A 21,398-nucleotide genomic window follows, 5' to 3' on the forward strand; every position below is an offset into this window, starting at 1 on the left:
CCTGGCGTAACTTCAACTTCGTCACTGATTCTTGAACATTATTCTCAAGAATCTGCGGATGCTGAGTGGAATCCATGCGACCCTCAACTTTAACAAGATTCCCGGTGCCAGCATTGGCCACACAGCCCCAAAGCATGATGGAACCTCCACCAAATTTTACAGTGGGTAGCAAGTGTTTTTCTAGGAATGCTGTTTTTTTGGATCCATGCATAACGCCTTTTTGTATGACCAAACAACTCAATCTTTGTTTCATCAGTCCACAGGACCTTCATCCAAAATGAAGCTGGCTTGTCCAAATGTGCTTTTGCATACCTCAGGCGACTCTGTTTGTGGCGTGCTTGCAGAAACGGCTTCTTTCTCATCACTCTCCCATACAGCTTCTCCTTGTGCAAAGTGCGCTGTATTGTTGACCGATGCACAGTGACACCATCTGCAGCAAGATGATGCTGCAGCTCTTTGGAGGTGGTCTGTGGATTGTCCTTGACTGTTCTCACCATTCTTCTTCTCTGCCTTTCTGATATTTTTCTTGGCCTGCCACTTCTGGGCTTAACAAGAACTGTCCCTGTGGTCTTCCATTTCCTTACTATGTTCCTCACAGTGGAAACTGACAGGTTAAATCTCTGAGACAACTTTTTGTATCCTTCCCCTGAACAACTATGTTGAACAATCTTTATTTTCAGATCATTTGAGAGTTGTTTTGAGTAGCCCATGATGCCACTCTTCAGAGGAGATTCAAATAGGAGATCAACTTGCAATTGGCCACCTTAAATACCTTTTCTTATGATTGGATACATCTGGCTATGAAGTTCAAAGCTCACTGAGGTTACAAAACCAATTTTGTGCTTCAGTAAGTCAGTAAAAAGTAGTTAGGGGAATTCAAATCAATAAAATGATAAGGGTGCCCATACTTTTGCACCGGTCAAATTTTGGTTTAATGCATATTGCACATTTTCTGTTAGTACAATAAACCTCATTTCAATCCTGAAATATTACTGTGTCCATCAGTTATTAGATATATCAAACTGAAATGGCTGTTGCAAACACCAAAATATTTAGAACAAAAAATGATTAAGATTAATAGGGGTGCCCAAACTTTTTCATAGGACTGTACCTTGTAGGACGGATTCTACACTTTAGAGATGTCTGTCTTCTGCATTGTGCAGCTCCATTTTCATGAGAATTTGTGTTTATTCTTATGCATCTTAGCTGAAAAGGGCCTTTGGGGATTTGTCTTCTCCTGCCAGGACCTCCCTTTCCACTTCAAATAACCGCCCAGCTCCTCATTAAGGAGTGGTTATCTAGAGGGGAAAGCAAAGCACCAGCAGGAGAAGAAACGCTCCTAAATTATATAATTTTCATAAGAGTAAAATGCAGAATTTCCTGCTGACATACTCCCGAGAGTTGCACTTTGGCTATCTCCAGCGCTCCCATTGAAGTAAATAGAAGCCCGGTTGCATTTGCATCCACCAAGATCGGTGGGCATCTCAGTGGTCAGACCCCACTGATCAACAATGTAATCTTTATCCGTTATAGTAGCTGCTACAGCGTTTATATTGCTGGGACCACATTTCCTCCTTTGGACTTTTGGTTGCTTTTTAGAGACTTGTATGAAAGTCCGTTCATTGACATAATAGAAAAGTTCTTGCCTGCCTCTGTGTATTAATGGTATATTCCTATTGTGTTTTTTAATAGTTGCCTCTGAGCTCCGCACTACAAGAGTTTGATGATATTCAGAAAGCGCAGAAAACGGTCAACAACCTGACCGATAAAAAGGAATGGTGGGAAGGACGCACCGCTTTGGACAGCCGCATGAAGGTACACACAGTACTAGAGGAGTTTCATAGGTTATTATAAGCCGAACCGTGAAATCAATCTTTCCGCCCTACTTTATAATGCAGTATATGGAGTATACACTGATCAGCCATTGAATTAAAACCAATAAAGTGAATAACCTAGGTTATCTTGAGACAATGATGCCTGCCGGGGGATGGGATATATTAGGATGCTAATGCACAGTCTGTCCTTGAAGCTGATGTGTTGGATGTAGGAAATACTGGAAAGTCTAAGGATGTGAGCGAGTTTGACAAGGGCCAAATTGTGATGGTTGGAGACAGAACATCTCCTAAATGGAAGGTCTTATAGGGTTTACTTGTAAACTGTGGTTCTCACCTGCCAAAAGTGGTCCAGGGAAGCATAACTAGAGCTGAGCGAACACTGTACGGATCAGCCGATCCGAACAGCACACACCCATACAAATGAATGGAAGCACCGGGCACGGCGACCGGCCGCTGGCAAAGTGTACGTGCCAGGTGCTTCCATTCATTTCTATGGGTGCGTGCTGTTCAGATCGGCTGATCCGAACAGTGTTCGCTCATCTCTAAGCATAACCCATGAGCTGGAAGCAGGTTATGGTGCACCCAGGGCACCGCAATAAAGTGTTATTTAATGGTTACATTTACCTATACTTTATTAAGGGAGATCTCTCTCCGTGTCATGCATAACGTATTGGTGGTATGGTCAGCTTTTCTTATTAAAATTATGGGTAGGGCGGGGACCCTCACTTAGGGGGCACTATTACTGTAATAGGGCCCCCCATAGGTAGTAATACCTGTGTGTGTGTGTGTGTGTGTGGGGGGGGGGGGGGGGGGCTACTAAGTGCACGGTTATAGTAATACTATCCCATAAAGTTAATAACATTACCTGTGCCTGGGAGTGACCTGTTATTAACTGTGGGGGGCACTATGGCTGTAATAATGGCCTAATTGTTCCCCTGTCATACTGTTACTATTTCCATTTCCATTTTACTTACCTGGTTATTAATGTAGCTCCCAGGATCTGTCCTTGCACTTCAGGATGTGGGCATCTTCTATTCTGCTCCCTGGTCCCAGCGGCACCATAGCAAAGGTTCGGGAGCAGAATAGAAGATGCAAGACCCGGTCCGGGGAGCTGCATTTGTGACCAGGTAGGTGGAAAGTGATCTGCTAGTGTAGGATACACCAGCAGATCAATCTCAGAATTTGGTTCTGTGGCCACTTACTAGGTATCGGCCATTGCTTCTATGCTACAGATTACACGCAGCATAAGAGCATCAGCTGGAACCTAGTAGCTCACAGAGGCCTCAATGACTGGGCCGGCCCAGTACAATGTGATCCACAGTCCGGTCAATGGGGACCTCGTATATCGCACAAAAACATTTTAAAATTGATCAGTATCAGTCCTAGAAAAAACACTTCTTAAAGACGGGTGAATTCATTATTCTAAATAATATAGTCTCTGACAGGAATCCATTGAGATCCATGTAATTTATTCTAGCATGGAGATGTATGTAGGTTTTGATCTTGCATTAATTCTGCTCTTTTTTTTTTTTTTTTCAAATTTATTTTTATTGAAAATATTTTTTAAGAATACAAACAAGAAATTTATAGCAACAGTTTAGAAATATAAAACCGTATAACAAGGGTAAGGTGTAACAGTAGTAGCACCGCAGTATGGTAGGGTAGTGAGTGGAAAAAGAAGAGAGGACAATATTGAATCATATTTCCGATTGACCTAACCAAATTTTAAAGGTAGTACATTTGGTGGAAAGGGGGGAAGAAAAGCAGAATATCAGGCAAATATGCTCATCTATATTCCTATGTATACTCTATGGAAGGCAAGCTGTGAGTGTACACAAAAAGATACTATATTAGAATTCTGCTCTTTTAGGCCTTAATACAGTCATTAGAGGACCAGGTTCTAGGATGTTGGAAGAGTCTGCTGTCTCCACCTTGTTCCATGTCCACGCTAGAAGAGGAAGCTAAAGCACTGTCTAAGGCGCTGTCACTGTGTGGCTGGAGGAGAACAGAACCTGCACTTCTAAAGGTGACTTCTTATTACAATTATGTGACTATTGTTCTGTCTAAAAGAGCCTTTAAGGAGGTACCCAAGGTTTCACGAAAAGTTGAAATGTGTGCAGGGTCTTGCTGGGCAGTCTGTTCTGTGACCGCATAAGCCTTCATACACGGTTCTATCAGTTTTCTGCTGATAATAAACACATTATGGATGAAACACATTTTAAATTTGTCTTCAGTGGTTGTGGTCATGAACACTAAAGAGCAGTCATTGTCCCTTCCCCCCACCGTTAATTATAATGCTCTGCCATTCTGCAATGAGTAACTGTACAATAGCTCAGAGAAGCACAAGTGATCCTGTGTAGCTTATCTAATCTATCTATGAATAGATCTTGACTAGCAACTGTGAACTGCAAACTGGCTAGAAAGGTGACATCTAGTGACAGAAACTTTAGTGAGTTTTATCAAATCTGAAGCAGCCACATAAATTAAAGTATTATTAAATGGGACTGTTAGGGACCGGTTAAGTTTCACAGAGTACAAACCTAGACTATACTCTGTTAAACGGGCACCAGGTTTATCACATTATCGATTGAAAACCGCCCATGCGTGTCCCAGGCTGAATCTGCCATGTGCCTAGCTCCTGAACGGTCTGATCGCTCCAGGAATGCACTGACATAGAGCGGTCTAGACCAATGGTAGGTGTATCTCTAGTGTTTGGCTACAATATGTCAGACTGGGGTCTCTGACGTTTAGGTCGCAGAGAGGGTTGCTTTCCCCGGATACAACAGTTTACACTTCTCATCTGATAGCAGGTCCAGATATATACAGGCATTCTACCTCTGAATGTAAACTAGCATGTTCTCATTCACTTAGGGCAATGATAACGCTAAGGAAATAACACCAGTATAGTGGAGAATTGTATACAATGTATACTTACTAAGCTTTATTTCTGTACCATTAGCATCAAGTAAAGGATGCTCTATGCATGCTGTTTGTTTGCAGGCAGTTTTAGGAGGCAGCCAGCAGTTAACCCCACAGCACATCCATTCCTTGGTTGAAGGATTTTGTACCTCAAAGACTGAACAAGCTGAGGAGCTTCTTCAGAAAGCTGTGGATAGGCTGAAACTGAAGACCCAACATACAGAGGGACATCTAGTTCTAATATTGGATAAGGTAAGCGGCAGCATTTCATCCTGATATCTTAGTATTTTAACCCAGAACAGGCATCCTCAGTATGTGAATTTAGAAGTAGCAGTCACTCTCTGTCCCCCTTCTATTGGCTTGCTATATACATTTGTTCAAGTTGAACTGGGGGGCGGGGGTCTGACCCCAGGTCACATGATCAGAACAATTCCATGGGTAGTTTTTAGAGATGAGCGAGTAGTATTCGATCGAGTAGGTATTCGATCGAATACTACGGTATTCGAAATATTCGTACTCGATCGAATACTACTAGCTATTCGCAGTAAATATACGATTCAGAACCAGCGTTGATTGGCCGAATGCTATACAGCACAAAAACTGTGCTGAAAAATTAGGCTTATACTCGAGTATATACGTAACTAAAGCCTGATGGCATATCTCATCATTTAATAGTAAAGATGGGAAAATAATTTGTGACTAGTGGTGACTCTAAATTTTACCTGAACTGCCCTGAATGGGGTTTTCCGGGATCAAATCAAATTTTTATACTGATGACCTATCCACAAGATGGGATCTGTTGGGGTTCAAACCCAGGAGCCCCCTAATAGGAACGGCGCTGAAGTTCATCGATACCACTGCTATACAATGGAGGGGGCTTCTATGCTGTTACTATTACATGAATAGGAGCAATGCTGCACATGCCGCCTTCCACTACCAGCTTTGAGCACCTGGAGGCTGTTAGAACAGCTGGTCTGTGTGGGGTCCGGGGTATCAGACACCTCCATAGATTACATACTGATGATCTATCTTGTAGATAAGTCACCAGTATGAATATCAGTTTTGGAGCCGGACATCCCCACCTCCTATTTTGTTGCAGATTTTACTACTGTTTGAGTCAAAGCCAAGGATGGGCTCAAAAGGACTAGGAAATATAAAGTAAGCTTTTATACTTCTCCCTTCTGCTCAATTCACTTCTATCCTTGGCTCAAAAAAAGAGATGCATTTCTGCAAAGTGGGGCCTCAGCCTAAAGGTGTATTCTGATGCCATTGACATATGAATAAGTGGCTTGTAGCCCCAGCTATAGCCAGGTCAGCTGCTGTTCTTGTAATTCCCATCACATGAGTATTCCTATCTCAGCCAGGAAAGGCTAAGATGGGTATATCACTTTAAGGAAAGTGGTTTCATGTTACAGTATACCGGTATGTATGTCATTAATAACTATTGCTAATCATTTTAACCTCTTGCGTAACCCTCTATAGCACCTTCAGAAGTTGCCTTGGGAAAGTTTGCCATGCCTGCTGACCAGATCAGTGACTCGCCTTCCATCCCTGCAGTTTCTGCTCAACTATGGACTTCTGAAGAAGGTAGATCTTATTGTTTAGACTGCATAAAATTTGGAGAACTGGCAGTGCACCCCAGTGTCACACACATTGGCAGCACTTTAAGAACAAAATGTCTTCAGCCTGCCCTGCTTGCCTTCAGTCACGCTTCATTTTATTGCTAGAACATATTTGTGGCTCCTATAAAATCTAAGTTGGCAACGTAGACCTTGATGAGGGCCAGTGGGTTTTGGTTGGGCGCCGTTGCCTCTGTTCAGCTGTCTTTGTTCTTCCCGCAGCACCAGCCTCAGAAGACGCTTGTTCATGGAGTTGATTCTAAAAAAACCTTTTATGTTCTCAACCCGCACTCCAACCTACCTGGAACAGAGGAGCGCTTCAGGGACTGGTTCAAGAAGTAAGTGTTTTCCCAGTGATGTGCTCCATCCCTCTGACTAGTCACCACAAACAACTACTTGTTATAGCCAGAAGTCAATTGTTAGATGTGTTTAACCCCTTAAAGGGAGTCTCATTAAAAAAAAAAAAAAATACGTTTTTAAACTAAACGCATGTAGGAATAGAATTTATTAAGGCTATTCATCTCTTACCTTTATTTTGCAGGTTCGCGCTGAGGTTTTTGATTTTTTTTTTCTTTCCTTCATTATGCTAATTATGCTCAGAGCACAGCGTCGTCATCAATTTCAGTGCTGCCTCAGTCTTCTGTTCCTGACTCGTCTCCTCCGTCGGGTTGGACAGAGCCAAGTGCGCATGTTCCGTCGTCCATTTTGTGGTGGCCTCGTGTAAGAAGAGGAGACGCGTCAGGAACAGAAGACTAGCGTTGCTGGAATGGATGACAACGCTGTGCTCTGAGCACAATTAGCAAAATGAACAAAAGAAGATAAATTGAAAAACCGCGGCACAGACCTGCAAAATAAAGATAAGAGATGAATAGCCTTTCTAAAGGCTATTGCTACATACCTGCTTTTTTTTTTTTTTTTAAACCACACACTTTGCAGATTACACTCAGATGAATGAGTGTATTCGCAACGCTGTGAAATCTGCAGCAAGATCAAGCAGGATGCTTTATATATATTTTTTCTTTTTGTCCTGTTTTGATCTCTACTTCATATTAAAAATAGGAGGCAGATTGAGGGTGGAAATTGGTTCTGATTTTGCGGTAGAATCCACCTTGTGAACATACTTACTGATCAGTTTGTTGCAGGCCACACCGTGCACCACTCCAGACACACATTGTGAAGTGCAGTTGTATATGAGGATTGTGACTTGTTTTGCAGTGAACCTGGATGGAAAGGAGTGATCAGATCAGCTCCAAAATCTGAGGAGCTCCAGTCTGCCCTGACTAAGCAGGATCTCTATATGTAAGTTTGGGATGTTGAAGCTGCTTTTGTATAACTTGTGATACTAATAAGACAAGTCAAGCCTTGAACTACTTTGTCCCCTCCTTACAGTTACGTGGGACATGGAGCAGGTGCGCACTTTTTGGATGCTCAGACACTGCAGCGACTGGACTGTAATGCAGTAGTGTTATTGTTCGGATGTAGCAGTGCTGCCTTGGCAGTTCGAGGAGACCTGGAAGGAGCTGGCATAGTCTTAAAATACTTAATGGCTGGATGGTAAGTCAGAAGTCTATGGGTAATGAATAAGTACTGTATGCCTGTAGCTGAATAAACTTTATAATACATGGCCATGGTTCACTTCAGTAAGTGGTACATTAGATTTTGCATAACAGCGGTATTGGGTAAAGTATTAACCCGAATACCGGGAACATATCAGGATTTTAACTGTTTAGTGTTAAAGATGTTTGCCCATCTTAGCCATTTCTATTGCTTGAATCCTCATTAAGTTAAGCGGTTACATATACATCTACAGGGACCCCCAGAAATCCTATAAATGAATGGCCTGCAGTGCTAGATAAGTTCTATCAGTTCTTGGAATCCAAAACGTGACTGTTAATAAGGATTCATTAAATCAAAGTCACAGTGTCATCACATCACAATGTAGCCCTAGCCTAATGGTGCTCTAACCCCTGGAAATAAATTCATGCTCCAATTCTAGGATACAAATCATTGATATAGTCTGGCAATACTGTGGATATCCCACCCGTCCCTGATAAGGCTGCATTGGGTGTACCCCAGATAATCCCCAACACCGTATGATGTTATGCACCTCAAAGATTGAATAGTTGATTCACAGTTACTATTAAAGGGATTCAATCATAAAATGCTATTTTTTTTCTCCCTAAGATGTAGGAATAGCCTTAAGAAAGGCTATACTTCTCCTACCTTTTAGATGTCTTCTCTGCGCCGCTGTTCGGTAGAAATCCTGGTTTTCTTCTGTATGGAAATGAGTTCTCTTGCAGCACTGGGGGCGTCCCCAATGCTCCAAGAGAACTCTCCAGCGCTGCCACAGGAAAACTGCCACAGGCATGCACAGTTGGCTCTGCCCGAGGCCTGATGGCAGAGCCAACTGCGCGTGCCTAAAAGAGGCCGTTCCAGGTGAAGATAAAGGTGGCGCTGGAGATTTCTCTTGCAGCCTTGGGGATGCCCCCAGTGCTGTTTGAGTGCAGGGGACTGCCCCCAGTGCTGCGAGAGAACTCATTTGCATACAGAAGAAAACCGGGATTTCTACCGAATGGCGGTGTGGAGAAGACTTTTAAAGGTAGGAGAAGAATAGCTTTTTTTAAGGCTATTCCTCTGTCTTAGGGAGAAAAAAAATAGCATTTTAATGATTGAATCCATTTAAGACACTATGCATTTAATGCAGTTAATCCGAGGTCATAAAAGCAACTTAGTGCTTTAGCTCCTTGAGGGGTTTTTTTTCCCCCTGGGCTGGGGAATATTCATCCTCCCATGGTGCAAGGAACTCAACATCACCCCATTCATTTGGGTTATGGCTGATCCCCTGTGCAGGATAAAACTAGCTCAGAGCAGGTTAGACACCTGCCGTACATAATACTATAGCAATAGTAACAGTATATGAACCTGTCATGTGATTTCTGCGGCCCTGTATGAGAGCAGGATATGGCAGTGAGAAGCTGAGCTCTGTCACATGTGGGTTTTCATGGTTTCGTGCAGAATTACTAAGTAAAACACAGTAAATCCTGACAGGACTCCTACAAGAAGCAGTCTGGATTATCCCACCCATATACAGCTAGTGACCGTGTTCTTACTATCATTGTATACGGTCACTTTGTGTGGGCAGGGGAAGCAGGACTCGCTCTCTCTTTTAGGAGTCCTGTCAGGATTTACTTTGCATTATGCTCAGAAATCCCGCTAGCTCATTGTTATAGTGCTTATCCATTGGTAAACCCTTGTAACATACTTTATGGCTATGCCTACAGTTGCAGTTGTGTATCTACATTTATTTATTTTTTTATACACAGCCCCCTGGTAGTCGGGAACTTGTGGGATGTCACAGACCGAGAGATTGACCGCTACACCGTGGCTTTCCTGCAGGGATGGCTGAAGGCCGGGCCCGGCGCCTCACTTCTGAAATACTTATGCGAGTCTCGCCAGGCTCCCAAGCTAAAGTACATCATTGGCGCAGCTCCTGTGGCGTACGGTGTACCTGTGTCCCTACAATGACGTGCGCCAAGTCTTATGTAGCATTCAATGCATTGTATAGAAATCTGTTTATAGCGCTGACAGTGTAAACTATATAAATGCTATTTTTAGATCAAATAAATGTAATCTGCCAGTGTGTGCTGTGCGGACAATGAGGAGATGCGCACGAGTCTGACTTGTCCGCTGGTTTTATGTAATGTTCTGTTACACCACAAGCCACGTGCGTGGTCTCTTCTAGTCAATAACGTGTATATTAAAGTTCTGATATTTATTACTTTGTGCAAAAATAGTGACTTCTTCACATTCTGCAGTTTCATTGGAACTGTTTTATGTCGAAACCTATTTATGTGCTTAAATTTTAGAAGTGAAAGTTTGAGAAAATATTTCTAATACATGAGCATGTTCAGGGAAATATAGAAACTTGCATAATAAAGACGTTGTCTTCTGTTTGTTTCTTATGCCTTGTTTTTAGTTTGCGTAGAGTGGACGCTGCTCCTGGCCTAGGCTTGTTACACACCTATAGAAAGTGTATTAAAGGGGCTCTATCATTGGGAAACCGTGATTTTTATATAGTGATTGCCTAAATAGCCTTTATAAACAGATATGCAAATGAACCTCTCCGTGCACCCTGGGCGTTCCCCATGCCATCGTGCACCCCCCTGCGTCATACCTTTGTAACGCCCCCTCCTTTGCTTGTGCTCCTGTGATGCCCTCCTCCTCAATAGCACCATTTTCTTGTGGACAATGGAAGAAAGTGCACAAGAAAATGGCGCTCGGACATGTGCAGTAGCGCTCAGAAGGTAGTGTTACTGCACAGGCCCAAGATTTCAAAGCACAGGATCGAGACTATAGAGAATGGAGGCGGATACACCTATTGAGGAGGAGGGCATCACAGGAGCACAAGCAAAGGAGGGGGCGTTACAAAGGTATGACGCAGGGGGCTGCACAATGGCATGGGGAACTCTCAGGGTGCATGAAGAGGTTCATTTGCATATCTGTTTTTCCGCGGAGAGATAGAAGACGCTTACGGCCGGTCACTTTGCAAATTATTATTTGAAAACTGACTGCCGGCTTCTGTCTCCTGTCCAGTTTCTCGGGCAGAAGACTGAAACCTGCAAAGCGGAGACCAGGCACAGGTGTGAACCCACCCTTACTTGGTACAACACATGTCCTCTTGTCAGAGCACTGATTGATGGGTAAGGAGGTCACATGGAGTATTTTTTGCAGGTGGATTCTCCCTCAAAATTTCTTTGGTTCGGATCCTGTGCTTGCTGTGCCGTATGGAGAGGCCATCTTTGTTGGCACAAGCTACCACTATGTCACTGACAATGGCTTCAGTGGTCATATGCTGTACTATGGACACTACATGGCAAGTAAGAATGGATCATATTACCCACAGAAACCAATGTATTCTAAACTGCACTAATAGGACTTAGCTCAGCTGATTTTTATTTATTTTTTTCTGATCACTATAAGCTATTCTCCTTTTGGAGTTTTGTCTGTTATTTTTTTCAGTCTACGTAACCCTATGAGTGTAAATATGTCTGGATTTGCTATACAATTAGTGACTGTATAGCTACTACTGTAAATGTATTCCTCTTATATACTGTAGTGCCAACATATTTGACAGCGCTTTATAGACATTGTCAGTCGCTGTCCCATACAGGTCTCGCAACCTAAATTTGCTATCAGTATGCAGAGTACGAGAGGAAACCCATGCAAACACGAGGAGACCATACAAACTCCTTGCAGCTGTGTCCTTGGTCAGATCTGGACCCAGGAGTCCAGCACTGCATGATCATACAGCTGCTCATATAGGGGATGAACATATAGCAAATTAGCCACCATGGTCTCACCAGAGGTTCATGGCCAGTGCCAGCAAACTGGGCAGGGGGGCCGGGCCCACTGAATACTTGCTGTAAGGGCTTCTATCAATACGGCAGGCATGGAGGTGAGTCCAGACTTTATATTTACAATACTTGCCACTCTCCTCTCCCCTGCCTTACCAGCAGAGCTGAGAGAATGGCTAGTGGGTCTGGGGTGCCAAGACTGGTGAGTAATGATGTAATCTGTGCTCGCTGCTGGCTCTCAGCAGGGCCACACAAAGCATTATGATGCAGGGGGTGATGGGTAGGTAAAGGGGCCATTACTTAGGGGAATGTCAACTATAGCTGCGGGTCTCACCTACGGGTTGTGAATCTTTGCAATGCAAAGTGGAACATTATGGAAGAGCTACAGTCATTGCAGCAGATCTGCAGAAAAAATAAATAAATCCCATTTTGGACGTTTTGCTGCAGCCAAAACATAACATCGGGCTTTCACAAACCCTACAGAGACTAATCTACTGTAATGTACAGGGGCCACAAACCTGAACCCACTGTCATGTACAGGGGCCGCAAACCCAAATCCACTGTAATGTAAAGGGGCCACAAACCCGAATTCACTGTAACGTACAGGGGCCACAAACCTGAATCCACTGTAACGTACTGAGGCGACAAACCCGAATCCACTGTAACGTACAGGGGCCACAAATTCGACTCCACTGTAACGTACAGGGGTCACAAACCCGAATCCACTGCAATGTACAGGGGCCACAAACCCAAATCACTAATGTACAGGAGCCACAAACCCGAATCACTAATGTACAGGGGCCACAAGCCCGAATCCACTGTAATGTACAGGAGCCACAAATCCGACTCTACTGTAATGTACAGGAGCCACAAACCCGAATCCACTGTAATGTACAGGGGCCACAAGCCCGAATCCACTGTAATGTACAGGAGCCACAAATCCGACTCTACTGTAATGTACAGGAGCCACAAACCCGAATCCACTGTAATGTACAGGGGCCACAAACTGGGTGAGAGGTCTCATTCATGTACTCCATAAAAATAAAAAAAAGCAATGCGAAGTGTGCTGCTATGGGTTGTTAGGCAGCATTCACACGGTGCAGTTTCTTAATAGGTGAAATGTTAGCTAAATGTGTTTCGCCTGTCATATTAAGAAACTGTACAAAACCGCATGTATATTTTTCCAGCACATTTTACCTGCAGTCTGACTGCACCCTAAACCGCATCATGGCAATTTATGTAATGCAAGGAATAACCGCAGCCATTGCTCTGCTAAACCTATTAATATTAGGTCATTATTAATAATCCAGTGGAATTATAATTTAAATCCCACTATTGAATTCCCGCAGTGGTGACGCCCTGTGTACCCATAGCCCAGGACTATAGTAACCGCACAGTCTGAACTTCCGGCGCCGGCGCCTTATAAACGGAAGCCGTTCCCATGGAGAGAGGCCGGGACTCCAGGACAGGCGGGATGGCGCGCAATCTCGCGAGATGTCCGCTAACTGCCGTGAGTGCCACAAGGAGGAGCTCTTCCTCCTCCAAGATGGCGCAGACTGTGAACATCACGGACCTGTCTCTGCAGCAGCTCGAAGGCTTGAAAAGTCAGCTGGACCAGGTAATGTGACTGATCCTGAGGGAAATGGCGCCTGAGCGCGTCCTCAATGCGGATCCGGTCCGGTAACGCAGTGCTGTGTGTAGAGGGCTGTATGCTGACACTACTAGTTCTCCACCGCCGGCTGGTCCTGGAGGACCCCCCACCATGTAGAGGAGCAGCCCCTGATGTCCATGTGTAGTACAGCCGTACACAGTGCATTGTGATCTGCAGCCTGGCATGCTGGGACTTGTAGTTGTGTACTAGCAGGGTACAGGCAGTATGGTGAGGAATACTTGTCATCTGTCACCACTGATCTAAAGTCACTACCAAGGGGTTAATCCCAGGTAGCGCCCCCCTAGTGTAGGTTTACAGATGAGCTATATAACTGGTGTACAGTGGCCTCTATTCTACACCGTTACCCCATTCCCCTGGTTAACCAAAGAGAACTGTTAGAAGTTACCCCTTAAAAAAAAATTCTAGGGAATCCATATATAGCGTCTATAGGTCACACGAACAAGGGTTGTCTCTATAAGGCAATCCCATACAAAGGGGTTATGGCAGGGTTGTAACTTGAAACCCCTGGCTCCAATGATAAATCTGTATTTGGGGCTCATTCCTACCCTGTGTCTGGTGGCCTGAACAATGTGGGGGCAGACGGCCTCCTAGCACTGAAGTTATCTATGAGCCTGCCAGCGACATACTGTCCCATACTGATCCTAGTACAAGACGGTATATGGCTGCCAGGCATCATATACAACTGTATTGCTACAAGTCTCTCTCCCAGATTAATAATCAAGCTGGTAAATTCGGCACGCACATAGACTAAATCTCACAGGTCAAACTCTGTGGTGTGAATACGGGTTTACCCTGCAGTACTGCAGCATGATTCCATCAGTGTGAGCAGGACAGACTGCAGTAACCTATACTAAGTAGGCAGAAGGAGGTAACCATTACCCTTCCAAACAGCTGAGCAGCAGAGGTGCCAGAAGTCTGACCCCCCCCCCCCCACCGATCTGATATTGATGGCCTATGGTAATATACACGCACCAAGGTGCAGATAATGGAATGTGTGAATGTAATGGTGATCTATGTAAGGGCTTACAATATTCAGGATACAAGGTGAGATGGCTGGGCATGGAGGTATATGATGCGCCTCCTCTCAGTCTGTAACTTGGCACAATGTGTTCTCTGCAGTCCTCTCTCATTCCACCGGTTGCCATTGCTCACCATTGAAACTACATGAAATAACTTGTATGTCAGTAATCTTGTAGTCTGGGGCTGCTGGGGATATCCCGGCCCTCTATGGGGTAAAGTAATATTCTCATAATGACCATTATACTCCATGAATATTTCTGGTGGATAATGCTGCGCTAACCATGAATAATAAATCCAATGTTTTTAGGATGGGTCATCATATTAGATAAGCGGAGTCTTCAGTGTCTTGGTCCATCCCCTTTAATACTTACCAGATCGATCTTGTTTTTGCATTGCAGGAGGTTGAGTTCCTGTCGTCCTCCATTGCTCAGCTGAAGGTGGTGCAGACCAAGTATGTAGAGGCCAAGGAATGCCTGAACGTGTTACATAAGAGCAATGAAGGTAAGTGCCCGTACTCTCTAGCGCCTCTCATTGGTTATTCCTGTTCCTTTATATTCCGTAACGTGCTGGTTTTTTTTTTATATTGGACAGGGAAACAAATACTTGTTCCTCTGACAAGTTCTGTATCCTTTAAGAAGTGACTAATAACACATGGGGGGAGGGAATGTGCAGTTTTTTACTACGTTAGGCTCGGTTCACATAAGCGTTCGGGTTTCTATTGGGGAAATTTGCTTGAGGACTCCTCTCACCTCCCCTCCACTACTGTGAGCTGTCAGTGTATGACAAGGGATAAAAGTCCTAATAACCTTTTATAACTCCAGACGTGTGGTATCCGCACAACTCTAACAACTTTCCCTATAAGGTCATACGTGACAGAAGTGCCCTACCTAAAGTCTGCGGGTGCCCCTAAAGCGCCCTTCCCCTGCACTGTATGCAGATAAGCCTGTCGGATACTCTGCAGTGGTAATATACCATGTAAGATTCCTGGAGCTGTATTTATCTATGGTATACAGTTCTTAACTCCACCTCCCTGCAGATGTATGTGCCTGGTACACTCAGCGACGTATCCAATGTGCTGATAGATGTGGGTACTGGATATTATGTGGACAAGGTAAGTGGCTTTTATTATTCCCCCTCTGTAGCTGTGGCTATAGCGGCCTGTTTCTAACTGCACAAGGCCATGCAGAGATTCTTGCTTCCATTTTGGGTTGTCATATCTAGTTCTAATGTCTTATTTTTGTCTAGACTGCAGATGATGCCAAAGATTTCTTCAAGAGGAAGATTGAGTTCCTTACGAAGCAAATTGAGAAAATTCAGCCTGCTCTACAGGAAAAACATGCCATGAAACAAGGTGATGCCATGTTTTACATTGCACTGTTAGTGACGTGCTCAGTCTGTAGTTCAAGAATGTATGGGATTCCCCCCCCCCCCCTTTACAAAAAGGGGCTTCGTATATGATGTGGTAAAGCTGGCCAGTAGCTTATTGAAGACATATTATAGGGGTCTTCCAAAACTAGAGTATTGCTGACGTATACTTAGGTTATTGGCGATGTCTTACCTGAGGTGTGAAGAGGCCTTGTAACTCCTAAATGTGATTCCGTCAGGTCTGCACAAACATTGGATCTACTTCATATAGCTGGTCAGGGACGCCAGACTCCCATTTATCTGTGCCCTAATGCCTAATTACCGGACATTAGGGATCATGACATATTTTGAGAATACCAAAGAGGGTACTTGTATCAGGCACGGGCCCTGCACTAGGCATAACAACATAGTTTCTGTGTTCTTTAATGTGTTATATATAAAACTTACAATTATGTTGTAAGGCTAGGTTCACACTACTGTTATTTTATGTGTATTCCTCATCCGTCAAACGATGAGCGCAATAGACATTAAATAACAGATGCAGATTGAAATGTTAAAAGTATGAAGTTTCTTCTGTCGTGTTTTGTTTTACTTCCCCTTTGAAGGGGGGCAGTTAATGTCCGTTGCTGTCACCCTAAGACTAATGACCTCAACAGACCTTAATAATAGTAGTGTGAACATGACCTAATAGGTTGTAGAGCTACAGAGTTACTCATTCTTATTATATATGGGATTAATGCAGATAATCTTTATGGTTCAAATATTGAATGTATACATAGTGAATAAGGGGTTTGGGGAATATATAACTCAGTACTATATAAATACGGATTCCTATGTGCAGTGCTGCTTTTAATTCCCCTTATTTTTCTCTGCAGCGGTGATGGAGATGATGAGTATAAAAATCCAGCAGTTGACGGCGGCTCAGGCTGGGACATCTAAGGCCTAATCCAGTCTACAGAGAGCGCCCCCCACTGAATCTCTTCACCGCAGATGCTGCAACATCTTCCTGCAGTGAAGGATGATCTCTAGTATCCCTGGCCATACCTGCCAATGCAGTAAACCCCTTCACTACTACTACCGACACCAGCCGAGCGACGCCTCAAAGACTGTGTGTGACAGTTCTACTGCTTCCTCAGCCAAGGGGTTAATTTATTATTCTTTTCTTGTTTTATTTTTATTTTGTATCTGAAAGAGATAAAGGCATCCAAACTGAATGGAAGAGTCCTGTTTTTATTTGGCCTTAGGGTGCATTCACACTACTGATACGCTGCCTGATTCTGAACGTAAAACACGTTCAGAATCAGCGGCGTATAAAGCAGATCCCATTCATTTCAATGGGAGCCGGCATACGAGCGCTCCCCATAGAAATGAATGGGCTGCTTTTTTCACTACGAGCGCTCCCATTGAAGTGAATGGAAAGTGCTCGCGTGTACGGCTAGCTCTGCTCATTCCGAGCCGTACACGCGAGCACTTCCCATTCACTTCAATGGGAGCGCTCGTAGTGAAAAAAGCAGCCCATTCATTTCAATGGGGAGCGCTCGTATGCTGGCTCCCATTGAAATGAATGGGATCTGCTTTATACGTGCTGATTCTGAACGTGTTTTAACGTTCAGAATCAGGCAGCGTATCAGTAGTGTGAATGCACCCTTAAGTCGTATTCAGCTTCTGCTGTAAAAGTGTACTGATCATGAGAAATGATTTGTAAGATATCTCCAAGGCTATGCTGACGTCTCCTTTTGGGTCAGAAAAGTAGTGTCTTTGCTAATGTGAATTTGTGTATTGCAGTGAGGTACCTAGTAATAGCCACTGGTTTTGACTGGTCCCTATTTGGAAACGGACAATACACAGAGATTTGTGGTTATCATGTAAGTGTAATTTAATGTAAGAAGTACAAGGTAACAGTTTAGGAAATCACACTGGCCATGACACTTCTTCCTCGAATCCTAATGTCATGATGTTCTGCTTAAAATAAGTGTGAATATTTCTAAAGACCAAAGTAATATGGCGGGAATTCATCTTTCTCATGTAAGCAAAGTTTACAACTAGAAATTGGTGGAAGATTCGGCTCAGGTGGCTCGGGTCCAAGATTTGTTTTGGGTCTCAGTTTGAATCATTACTTTAAATTTGGCTTAAAAAAAAAAATTAAATACTCTTAGGGCTCCTAGGATCCTGTCCATCAAATTTCTAGCTTGCTGAGGCTCCACGTTGCAGAAACGCAGCTTTTTTTTTTTTTTTTTTTTTTTTCTCTGTATAGCCAAACTACCGCTGACTTTCTGGGAGCATTTGTGACATTAATAAGTGGATGCATGTAGCCTTTGTGTGAGCTCCTGGAAAAAAAAAAACCCCAAAAAAACCTTTTTTTCTGTATTATCAGCAGAAATCTCACTGCTTTCTCACTAGATATACAGGCTCCGGTGTAATGCAGGCAAGCTTGGGGAAATGGGAATTCATTTTACCCAGTTACATATGGGACATAAGACTTGGAACAGTGGTTCTGGTGTCATATGAAAGATGAGATTCTCAGTTCCACATGTATGATTTCTGGAGATATAACCAATTAGAACATATGAGCTGATTCAGAGAGAGACACCAGAATCCTGTTCTAGCTTTCATAATGCCCAAGATATAACTGTAAGCTGTAGCCCCACGTTGTGGAAATGCTGCATTTTTTGTTGAAGATTTTGCTGTGGTTTTTTGAGCCAAAGCCAAGAGTGGACTGAGCAGAATCAATCGTGCGTGGCAAGCACCCAGACCCCATTATAGTTTATGGGGTCCGTGTGCTTTTACAGCACATCGCTTCCAATTGCGATTGTATTCCGTCCGGGGCGGTGTCCATGCGGACTCCTGGACGAAATACAAGCACTAGTGTGAACCAACCCTTAGATTTTTCTCTGCAATGTGTGGGTGGGATAAGCCCAGAGTCCCATCTACTTTGCAGGTACTGTAAAATGCAGCGCTTTTGCGACACACAGCCTCACCGTAAAGTGTTGGATTGGATTTCCACTGTTAATACAGACACCTTCCTTTGGTTAGACTCATGATATGAAGTAATATAATCACTTTTGAATTAAGTGGCAGCCATGCTGTATTGTGCAGAGTCCTCCAGAACAAAACGGGCTCTATCTTATAGATCAGGGGTGCTCACGCTTTTTGAGCATGTGAGCTACTTTAGAAACTGACCAAGGGATAAGATCTACTACCCACTTCTTGTGGGCAGGGGTGAGGCTGGGAGCAGAGACGGGGCGGGCCAGGGGAGGGGGCGGGCGGGCCGGGGCCTGTGGGCTGGGCGGAGCGTGAGAGCAGGGGACAGCTCTCCGGTGTCTGCTTATTCACAAAGCAGGCTGAGAATCATCTCCGGACAATGGCAGGCGGGGCCGCCGCAGCCCTGACTGCGAACGAGTGCAAGGCCCCAGCCTGCCAGTGTCCGGAGATAATTCTCAGCCTACGCTGTCAACAAGCAGACACCGATCCTGCGATCGATGTATTAGGCACCCCTGTTATAGAGCCTTCTCTATGGCAGCGAAGTTTGGGGCCCAGCCACCTACCCAGACCAGCCAAAATGGGACTTTAGCCCAACAGAGACCTTTCATCTGGAGTTCTGCAAATACCGGCTCCATGTCCATCGCAGCACCTCCAACATGGCTTGCTGGGCGGCACTAGGCAGGCTCCCCCTATGGCTCACGATGGAGGGCACTAGTATTCCAGGTGCTCATTCAGGGCAGCAACCCTGACTCCTACCACCACCAAGCCTGGCTAAGCCACAGAACTGTGAACAAACCCGGCACTCCCCAACCAAACAATAGACAACCGCCAAACCAGAACCAACAACAGACAATGACCAAGGCCCAAATAAAGGGGGCCATAGAGAAAAGCAAAGAGCAGTACATCGAAGAATGGAGAAACTAAATAAATAACTCCAAGAAATTCACCATATACCAGTCACTGCAAAGGAACTACACCATGGCCACCTACCTGGAAAAAAATACCCCACCACAAACACAGACAGACCATGAGATTGTACAGACTGAGCACCCACAGCCTAGAGATTGAAACGGGGCGGCACAGGCAGTCGTACAAGCCACGGGAGAACACACTGTGCCAACACTGCGACAAAGTGGTCCTAGAAGATGAGGCCCATTTACTGCTACACTGCACCAAATACTCAGCAGTGAGGGCCATCTAATTCCAAAGACTCTCAGTCCACATCCCAGACGAGAAGAGGAAACTCTACACCCTACTGGGAGAAGAGGAGTCTACTGTGGAGATCACTGCCCAATACGTGTCCAGCTGCCACCAAATGAGGGGAAAATGAGACCCCAAGAATTATTATACCCCTTCATCACCCCACCTAATCACCCACCCTGCACCCGCCGATACCCACATGTCCCAAACAAGAAAGAGGAGACCCCAAGGACTACTGTACCTCCAAACCACCTACTCCACGCCCACCCCCAACCACTCTTTTTGCTTTGGCAATGCCAAATGTATAATCGGTCATGCCAATAAAGCCTTTTTGACTTAATAAATTCATGTTATAATTCAGCTGTAATTTATGGCATATCATGTGATGAGAATACCTCTTTAGGCTGAGGCCCCATGTTGCGGAAACACAGCTTTTTTTGCTGGACTTTATTGAGCCAAAGCCCAGAGTGGATAGAGCAGAAAGCAGTAACTATAAATTCTACCTTTATGTTTCTCTGGTTCCCATTCCTTTTGTAGCCATTCTTGGCTTTGGCTCAAAAAAACACAACAAAATCTGCAACAAAAAAAAGCTGCATTCCACAGTATGGGGCCTTAGGGCAATGAGGCAGATTTTGAACGCGGATTTCGCCTCAAAATCCACCTCCATACAATGGTGGTCTATGGAGACTGCTAGCCTTTTTTTCTCTGCTAGCAGTTTTTTGCCGCTTGCAGAAAAAAAGAAGCGACATGACCTTCAGGCAGATTCCGCCTGAGAAAAGCAATAGAAGTGAATGGGAGGCGAAAAATGCGTCACTTTTTTTTTTTTTTTTTTAAAGGGCTTATTTTTTAACGTGCGTCTTTTTGCACGCGCAAAATTACGTGTGCAAAAAGACGCGCATTAAAAAAAAAAAAAAAAAGCCATTGAACTCAATGGCTAACTACATTTCACACGTGTATTTTACACGTGTAAAATGGACAAAATGCACGGAGCGTAACTCTGTGTTAGGGCACCCTTAGCCTTAAGGTCACACTTTGCAGTCCGATGTGGGTCATACTGTTTTTTGCTGCTAGTTTAATCCCTGCGGCTAGATCAGTTTGCAATCTGTTGCAATAATTGACGTTTCAGGCTCCAAATCCACAGCGCAAAACACTTTTCATTGTGTTTTTACTATGGCATATGGATGGGATTTATTAAAATCCCGTCTACCTCACTGCTACAGTAATTGGCAGCAGGTTCGCTGCTGCTGATTCTGCTGAAGGCTAACCTGACCTTAAGGGTTATCTGAGTGAATTGGATAAGTATGTAATAATCAGAACAGCAGCTATAAAAACAAAATGGTGGGGCTAGAGAAAAATGCCAACGGTGGAGTCGTGCCTAAAACACGTTATAAACTGGAGTCAGTGGAGCTGGTGAAAGGTTGTCTTTCAACTG

General features: G+C 44.2%; 2 protein-coding genes across 2 annotated transcripts in view; both read left to right on the forward strand.

Moving 5' to 3' along the window:
- Window positions 1-9,898, forward strand: part of ESPL1 (extra spindle pole bodies like 1, separase) — a 31,679-nt gene extending 21,781 nt beyond the window's left edge. Inside the window, exons 23-30 of the mRNA XM_075265787.1 lie at window positions 1,693-1,815; window positions 3,706-3,861; window positions 4,836-5,006; window positions 6,237-6,341; window positions 6,596-6,711; window positions 7,589-7,672; window positions 7,763-7,927; window positions 9,697-9,898. Coding sequence (XP_075121888.1) covers window positions 1,693-1,815; window positions 3,706-3,861; window positions 4,836-5,006; window positions 6,237-6,341; window positions 6,596-6,711; window positions 7,589-7,672; window positions 7,763-7,927; window positions 9,697-9,898 — 1,122 coding nt within the window. The remainder of the gene's footprint in view (window positions 1-1,692; window positions 1,816-3,705; window positions 3,862-4,835; window positions 5,007-6,236; window positions 6,342-6,595; window positions 6,712-7,588; window positions 7,673-7,762; window positions 7,928-9,696) is intronic.
- Window positions 9,899-13,233: 3,335 nt separating this feature from the next.
- On the forward strand, window positions 13,234-16,998 carry PFDN5 (prefoldin subunit 5). Its single transcript, XM_075262901.1, has 6 exons — window positions 13,234-13,345; window positions 14,818-14,920; window positions 15,011-15,042; window positions 15,456-15,530; window positions 15,665-15,770; window positions 16,660-16,998. The coding sequence occupies exons 1-6, from the start codon at window positions 13,274-13,276 to the stop codon at window positions 16,728-16,730; spliced, it is 459 nt and encodes a 152-aa protein (XP_075119002.1). The 5' UTR covers window positions 13,234-13,273; the 3' UTR covers window positions 16,731-16,998.
- The last annotated feature ends 4,400 nt before the right edge of the window (window positions 16,999-21,398 follow it).

The sequence above is a fragment of the Leptodactylus fuscus genome, chromosome 2 (genome assembly GCF_031893055.1).
Source record: "Leptodactylus fuscus isolate aLepFus1 chromosome 2, aLepFus1.hap2, whole genome shotgun sequence".
NCBI classification, from domain to species: Eukaryota; Metazoa; Chordata; class Amphibia; order Anura; family Leptodactylidae; genus Leptodactylus; species Leptodactylus fuscus.